This window comes from Alligator sinensis, unplaced genomic scaffold, assembly GCF_000455745.1.
Source record: "Alligator sinensis unplaced genomic scaffold, ASM45574v1 scaffold433_1, whole genome shotgun sequence".
NCBI lineage: Eukaryota > Metazoa > Chordata > Crocodylia > Alligatoridae > Alligator > Alligator sinensis.
In genome coordinates, this window is record NW_005842502.1 from 798,024 (window position 1) to 806,906 (window position 8,883).

Here is an 8,883-nt window from a genome sequence, read left to right on the forward strand (position 1 = left end):
GCTAGATGATCTGTTCAGGTCCCTCCTGACCCTAGCTACTATGAAACTATGGTGCACAGCCAAGGTTCTCACTACACCGAAAACACACGCTAACAATCAGAAGCATCTTCAACACTCGTTGCTTGGAGTGGGGCAAGATAGGGGTTCCAGGCCCAGCCTGCACCACTTTGTCTCAGTTTAGGGCTCTTCAGAGCTGTGAAAGCCACTCCACACTCTGCTCAGCTTCAAGCTCATCCCCCGAACCACTTCCTACCAACATCCACACTGACTGGCCATCTTGGCCACACTTGGCAAGCTTCTGCCCTCTCAGTTTCAGTCCTCTGATCCTCAAGGCTTAGACCACGGGTAGGCAAAGTCTCCCTGTGGGCCAGATCCGGCCCGCAGCAGACCCCATTTCTCAACAGCCCCTGCTCATGTTGCTGATGCCTGTTTCCATGGAGACCCCTGAAGCAGCAGGGCCATGACATCACAGGGCCAGGGTTACCATGGAGATCAGCCCAAGTAACGCTGGTCCAGTCATTTGCAACTACAGTCCTATACTGGAAAGTTAGAGGACTCACCAGTAACCCAACCTATTGCGACTCAAATAGGAGACTGGAAGTTTCAGAAGAAATATGGAACACAGAAGAATAAGCCAGGAGGAGACAGTGAGAATGGAATTTTAGGAATGACAGGTTTGCAGCAGGGAGGAATACTGCGGGATTTAGCTAATGGGTGTCTGTGGAAACAGCTGGCAGAGGAAAAGAGTGTGTTGATTTCTGCAGTGCATTACTGTGCAGCTATCAAAGCTCCCTCTGTAAGTGATAAAGTTGATCAGGATGAGTGGATGCAGGCATTTCCTAAGGTTTGGGCAAAGGATAAGTTAGAATGTGGCAAGACACAGGCTTGTGTCTTGATTAAAGGACCAGACCCTCTGTGAGAGAGGCAATAGAAATATCCATCAGAGGCTGGAAGTGGGATTACAACCCGCAATTGATAGTTTGTTGAGTCAGGAAGCGATAGTACAGATGCCGTGTTTGCAATTTCCTGATTTGGACTGTTCTGAAAGCAGATGGGAAAACCTGGAGACTAACAATAGACTTCAGAGCTTTAAAGGCAGTGTCTCCTGTCACAGCTCCTGTTGTGGCAAAATACCCTGAAATTCTAGCAGCCATAACAGGGGGAGTGAAATGGTTTTCAGTACTGGACTTGGCTGATGCATTTTTTGCCATTGCCTTGGCACAGGAATGCTGGTACAAATTTGGATTCACATTCAGGGGACAACAGTATTGTTTTACTTGAGTACCCCAAAGATTTCACAATGCCCCAGCATACATGTACATGTGGTAAGGATGTGGGACAAGCTTTCTCCAGATAGTCAAAGTTGTGTGCTGTCATAGGTAGATGACATACCGATACATGGAGGTGATAAAGAACAAGTAGAGAAAGTGACATGGGAAGTGTTGCAGGTGACTAAGGAAACAGGATTCAAGGTTAATAGAGCCAAGGTGCAGTTGGTAGTCAAGGAGGTAAAGTACCTAGGAGTTACACTGGGACAGGATGGGAAAACTCCAGATAGGCAAATTGCCAACTCCTACAGATTTATCATCCCTACAGGCATTGTTGGGACCATTGAATTTCTCACGGGACTTTATTCCCATGTTTGCTAAGAAAAGTCAACTGCTTGTTAAGCTACTGAAAAAGGGTGACAGTGGGAATGGGCCCAGAGCAATAAGCAGCTTTAATTCAGTTAAAAAGGGATCTGGTACAAGCTCCTGCATTGGCTTACTCAGATGAAACAAAACCATTTGCCTTGCAGCTGGCAACTACCAAGAGAGCTATAGGTGCTACCCTACTGCAGGGGAAAGGAAAAGAACAAAGACCAGTGGCTTATGCCTCAAGAACCCTTGCAGGACCTGAACAGAACTTGAATCCATGTGAAAAGGAGTGTTTGGCATTGATTTGGGCACTGAGAAAGTGGGAATACATTGTAGGATGGGCGAGAGTAATAGTCCAGACAGCCCATTTTCCTCTAAAGTATATTATACTTGGGAAAATTAAAGAAAGACATGTTTCAAGTCCCAGATTGCCTCACTGGACTAACTCTTATAAATCATGATGTTGATTTTGAACGGCAGCAGAAAATACCCACTATATCTTATGGGTTAGTAGTACAAGAAGAAGAGCATAAATGCCCTTTGCCAGAGTATCAAAGGCCCGAATGGTCAGTTCAAACAGGCTTAAATTTGGACAAAGCAGAATCAGAGGACCAGAACATTTGGTTTGTGGATGGATCAAGTTACTACAGAGGGAAAACCATACACTGGGTATGCAGGAATTAAGGTGCAAGATGAGGAAGTGTTTCAACAACAAGTGACTCCTCATTCTGCATAAGCGGCAGAGTTGCAGGCTGTTAAGGCAGTGCTTGAAGTTGAGCCATTAGGACAAAAGGTAGCTATTTTTACAGATTCAGATTGGATTTGTAGGGCACTGACTACATAGTTGTCCATCTGGGCAAAGAACCAAATGTATATGGGAGAAGGAAAATTAGTGGCACATTCAGCTTTATGGTAATAGGTGTATCAGCTTATTGTTAAAAGATCAGGAAAGTCTGCAGTCCAGCACATCAGAGGCCATCAGAAGACAAAGAGTAAAGAATGATTCTGGAACAATTGGGGAGATGCACTGGCAAAAGCAGCAGCCAGAAAGGGAAAGCAATGCCAGCAGGTGGCAGTGCTTACTCAGCAAGCTCAAAGAAAAAATCAGATACAGTGAGCCTAGGTGATTTAAAACAATTGCAGGAAAATGACAAAGACTTGAAAAGCCTTCTAGGCAGAGATGAAGTGATACAACTAAAAAGTATGATTTGGAGAATTGACCCAGCTACTTGGGCTAGACAGTGGGTAGTTCCACAAGAAGCCAGAGATGAGTTAATACAGTTTGTACATGAGAAAGGACACGTAGGATGGAAAAAGACCATGGAGACAGTCCCTCAAACAGGATGGTGGCCCTCTATAAAGCAAGATAGTAAGCCATGGGTAGACAATTGTTTTCCCTGTGCTATGGTCAGTGCTGATTCTAGTAAAAGAAAGGTACAACTGAGGCATCAGAGGATTAATGGGCCTTGGTCAAGGATACAGGTGGATTACATTGGACCCCTGCCTACTACTAAGAATGAAAACAGGTATTGCTTAATAGTAAAAGATCCTTTTTCAAAATAGATTGAAGCCATCCCAACTAGATGCAACACTGCTAACATAACTGCAAAGCAATTGTTTAACATTGTGCTTTCACAGTGGGGAGTACCTAAAGAAATAGATTTGGACCAGGCACATCATTTTGTTGCAGATGTTATGAAAGAACTGCGTCCCACACTAGGAATTAAACAGAGGTTTCATATTGCTGGGCACCCTCAGAGCTCAGGTCAAGTAGAAAGAACCAACAGAACATTAAAGGAGATGTTGGCTAAAATGGTAAAATGTGATGGAAAGGCTAGGGATGAAAAGCTACCAGTAATTTTGATGGCACTTACAACAGCTCCAGAAGCTCATGGGTTTGCACCCTTTTCTGTCATGACAGGCAGACAAATGCAAGTGCCACAGCAGTGGTGGATCAATACAGACTTACCTGATGACCTAGTCCCTCGGGTTGTAACAGATCAATGGGTACAGGCTTTAATACAACACATAAGTGATATATATGTCAGGGTGGCCCAATACTTAGGCATAAATGTCAAAAGAATGGACAAGAGGATTTGGGCCTAACAAGGATCTAACAGAAGGGAATATAGGTAACCAGGTAATGTACCAAAAGTGGGAAGATAAAGAGCATGAACTGGATGTTAAATGGAAGGGACCCACATATGTGGTGGGCTAGGCAAGTCCAGCTGTTTACTTAGTTGCGTTACCAGAAAAAATGAGGGGAGATGGCCTTTGGAGAAAATGGTTTCACATATCACAGTTAGAACCTTGGAAAGGAAAGTAATTTGTTTTTGTAGTGAGATGCAAAAAAGCAAAGAACACTTATAAAAGACACACCCCAAGAATTGTGGTGCTGTGCATGTTACCACTGTGCATGTCAGCACTGTAAATATGCATAATATCCTCCTGTGAGGAATTTCCCTCAACAAGTTTGTTTATTTTCTTTTGCAGAAGCCAGTGTGAAAATTTGATCCAGTGGTGTAGGTGGTGGATGGACCCAGACACCCAGGTGTTGCCAGTGGGGTCACCAGCAATTTTCCTGTCTCAACCATAGCTCAGCTGCTACAATGAATGTTTTGTCTGTTTCATTTTGTTGGTCTTGTTGTTTGTCTTAGTTTGGCTGTTCAAACTTTAGATACCAATATTAATTATGTTTTCTGTCAATCGATGTTTTTGTAATGCTTCATCAGTTAGTGGTTCTGATTTTATGTATTGTGCCCTGGTGGACTATCCAAGCTAAACCATGGCTATATCAGGATATAACCCCAGTGCAGATGGGATTGGATTTGCCACTTTTGCAGCAAATTTTGTCTCACCCTGATCTACACACTGCACTCCAATCTATTAAGAAACACAATCAAGAAACCATGGTTCAGATCAAACATAACAAAAAAGAAGTACTGACAGTATTAGAAAAGGTCTGGAATGCTGGATAGCATTCTTGGTGGGAAACTTTGATTGGATACAGTCCAACTGCTTCAGGATTTTTTAATCTAATGTTACATCCTATTGTTGTTTTGATTTTTGTGCAAATGATACTGCTAGTGTTCATGATTTTATTGTGTTACAAAATGAAACTGCTATATTTTAGACTAGAACACTATCAAGCTCAGCGGCTGCAAGGATTATATTATGACAAGCTCCTTCAATAAGCAGGATGTCAGGTAAACCTGGGGTGAAATGATCACTCACTGCGTTAAAAGCTCTGCTGATGGTTGCAATCCATACAGGCCTTGAGCAGTTGGGGCAGACTTTCATTACCAGACTGACTTCCATGCAGTCATGACATAGGTAAACCTAGCCATCAAGGAGGGGATTGTTAGGGTAGCCTGTCATATTTTATGCTTTAAAGTTGCACCTGTTTATACAGTGGTGAATGATAGTATTGTTTAACGTTTTCTCTTATATTCAGCCTAAAGTTCTGTATAGCCTCATTGTTATCTGAACTTTTCATTTTGCTGGTGTCTGAATATCAAATGGCCTTGCCTCTTGCAAGCAGTTTATGACCTTGAGTTTGCTTGCATGATGTTACTTTCCTTTTCTATCACTGTGAGAAGTATTTCTAACACAACACAGCAATAGTTTTGTTACTAGCTCACATTACCTGAACTTGGCACTAACTGGTTGAATCAGAGGGATGAAGTGATTGGATATGTTAACGAAAGGTGATAAAGGAAACCAATGGACAATGCCCAAAGTAAGACACCAGAAAAAGGTCAAATTAAGAGGTGTGCTCATGACGGGTCTGATGAACAGAGGAATATGCCGACAGGATAAAATATGGACAATTTGCTGACTGCAGAGACACCAATCTGAAAGCAAGGAGTCAAAGGAGTCAAGTTAGAGAAAAGCATAAAAGTGGGGAGCAAGAAAGTTAAGTGTGTGTCGTTATCATCATTGTCATCATGAATCCAGCTTTCAACACCTGTCTAGACTGTCCCAGCCAATGACACACCCTTTGCTTCAGGAACTGAGTGGCTGTCTTTTCTGTGAAGCAAAGTAACAACTGGGATTGGGTGAGATCATTGTACTACGCGTTTTTCTCTCTCTGAATATAGAAACTGCTAAGATAATACTTGCTGTATTAATACAGTTAGGCTTTGATTTTGGGACACTAAGTTGTCTGTGTTCATATTTCATGTTCCATTTAAGGGTTAATTGTGCTTTAACAATCCCTAAGCACTATCTGGTGGACAGTGGTGCTAACATCAGTCCAGCTCCCTGCCAGCACTTTATGAGATGGTCTCCATGGAAACCCTGGCCCTGCACGGCCTGGTCACAGCCCTGCCACTCCTGAGGTCTCCTTGGAAACCAGCTGCAGCAACACAGGCAGGAGCTGCTGGGAAATGGAGCTCAGCTACCTGCCAGATCTACCATTTTGTCCACCCTTAGCCCCTAGGCCCTCTGAGATCTCTTCCAGCTAAATGCTTTCTCTCTCTCTCAGCTGTCCAGCACCACCTCCCAGGATAGCAGCAGGTGCCTGGATGCAACAAGCTACTTTCCCTGGCTTGCTCCCTTCCATAGTCCCAGGGGACAGGCTTCCACAAGAGTACTTTACCCTGAGCAAGGGTAAGCCCTGTCAGAAAGTTCATTGTCAGAAATACAGTTCCTGGTAAACCTAAAGTGGGATTTAAGCACCAGGCCCAGCATATTCATGCTTGCTCCAAATTAGCCAGGCAACACTGACGATGCTTCACAGGGGGAATTCTCTGCTTTGTGGGGAAACAAAATATTGCTGTTCAGATGCATTACAAGTGAGGAATGAAGCCCTGACAGGATAATGAAGTGCTTAATAAAAAGTACACAAAAGACATGCAAATGGTCTAGGATGCTCTTATCTCTGAAAGAGGTATTTAAAAGCCCTGTCAAAGTTTTAATAAAAAGGTTCCTGGAGCCCTTATTAATGAAGCAACAAAAGATGGCCTTGTAATTGTTAATGATTACAAGCTGGAAGCTTACCTCTGGGTAAGACCACTCCGGTGAGTAATCCGTCACCATGAACAAGCGCCCACTCTGCTGCAGCAGCCCCAGGGCACCTTGTGCGGCGGCTGCTGACACCACCTCAGCAACGTGCATATAAGCCATGGTGCTGGCTCCATTCTCGGTACTGCTGAGTTGCATACTGGCTTGCTGTGGGCTGCAGCATGGGATGCACATCTCAGCCTGGCTGTAGGTTGCTCTGTTGCCATCTTCAGGCTGAGATAGCCCGGCACTGTCACCTGACACCAGCTGGTGCCCATAGATAGTATTACTCCCACCTTCTACAGATATGAAATCATTTATCAGATCAGAAAATTGATTGCTGAAGGAGATGTCAAAGTGGTCCAAGTTAAGCTCCATGTTGGAGGAGTTATTTAAGCTGGGGTGGGCCACAGGGTAGAGTCCTTGTACCATGTTTCCTTGCAGGATAGACAGATTGTTCCCATTCCTGATACCACCATTGGCCTCAGGCTGCAAGTAGTGTTCTGTACTGCAGGCTTGAAGATCCCCTGATTTAAGTAGATTTTCATTCCCTTCTGCCTGCTGGGAGGTCTCCATGGGAACTTCAGCTTCTGCAGTCATAGCCTGGAAGTTTGCTTGGAACTGCATGAGCTGGAGGGAAGAGGTGGATTCTATTCGAGTTTCCACTGTGCCATTACAGTTAGAGGTTGTCTGGGAGGAAGATTCTGTTTTCACATTGGGGATTCCTAAAGTATTCACAAATGATCCATTTGTGTCATTCAAGTTGGTGTGGGCATTTTGTTCAAGGGGAAGAGGTTTGCTGGCATCCTGCAGAAAGAAGCTAGGGGAGGGGGTCTGGTGGACATGGGGACTCTGGACTGTCTGGCTGAAGCTGGAAGAATAGTCCTTGTTGGAGTCAATGGCACTGAAGTCCATTTGCTCCAAGGTCGTGCTGGGGCTCAGGCCTCCCCCTGATGGAAGCAAACCTGTACCTGTGGTGAGGGTGAGAGAATTAGATGCAGAGGTGGAGGAAAACGCTTCTTTGGACATCTGTTGTTCAAAAGATGTGTCCTCAGTTTTAATCTCTTTAGTGAGGGCTGCACTGAAATTAAATCCACGTTCTGATGTGGGTGACTGCCTGATGTTGGTACCAATGCTGTCTCCTTTCAGGCCTCCTCCACCATAAGTCTGTCCCTGCTTGGGATTGTTAAGAAAACAGTCTGGGTCAAAATTCATGGTGGTTTCTGGAATTTTTCTGCCACCATCCAGTGTTGTGGAAAGCACAAGTTCCTCTGAGACAGTGGTGGGCAGCATGGACAAGCTTTCTGAACTGCCTGTAGTGGGAAAAGCAAATTTGTGGCCATCTGAGCTCACCGCCAGGACCAGTCCCTGTGCAGCTGCATCTGAGGAAAGGAGGTGCTGATTTGGGCCAGAGGTGGGCGACATGGTGTACACAGCTTCGCTTGTGACTTCTGACATAAACACTGTGGCACTTTGTGACAAACTTCCCATCACTGAGGCAACAGCCATGCTGGAGACACCTGTGACAGCTGGGCTGTCAGCCATATCAGGGTCACTATTTAATCCACTGCTGATGGACACAGGAGAGTTCTGGGTTGTGTCAGGAACTTCCACCTGGTTGGTGGAAGAGACCTCAGTACTGTTTTGATGGAGCAGCACTGGCTTTGCCACTTTACCATTCCTCTTCTCCCGGCTGGAGGTCTTTCCATGACTGTGCTCGTTCTTGCCTTCAGACACATCATTATTTTGTACCTCCGAGTGAGCGCTGTACCCACCTGTCCTTGGCTCGACCTTTGGTGATATGATGCGGTGTTTGGCACTGTTACACTTGTGATGCACACTGCTACCTGCTCCTGTTCCAAAAAACAAACGACGTACATAATTAGATTGTTGAATATAAGAAACTAATGTTAATTATGCCATTTTCCAATAGTGGAGAGGGAGATAATTACACTTCAGAGGGAGTGTAAGCATATGGGCATATTTCTCTCACACACACACACACACACACTTCCTCCCCAACAATTCACTCCATATACTCTCTCCCCCATACCGCTCACTACTAACTTCACCCTGCACCTAATCACACCTCCACCTGGGATGAGGAGGGGGTTCAGCCTGTGTTTCCAGTCTCAGGGTTGTTCAAACTGAATTTCCAAGTTTCATGGCTAGGAAGGTTGACATGGATACCTATTTCTGCCTGCCACAATGATGGACGTGTGTAATATTTGGGGGGGGGGGG

At 44.8% G+C, this 8,883-nt stretch overlaps 1 protein-coding gene across 1 annotated transcript in view; it reads right to left on the bottom strand.

Moving 5' to 3' along the window:
• The window catches only part of CAMTA1 (calmodulin binding transcription activator 1), a 160,498-nt gene that overhangs the window by 115,862 nt on the left and 35,753 nt on the right, over window positions 1–8,883 (bottom strand). The window contains exon 3 of the mRNA XM_025213014.1: window positions 6,639–8,494. Coding sequence (XP_025068799.1) covers window positions 6,639–8,494 — 1,856 coding nt within the window. The remainder of the gene's footprint in view (window positions 1–6,638; window positions 8,495–8,883) is intronic.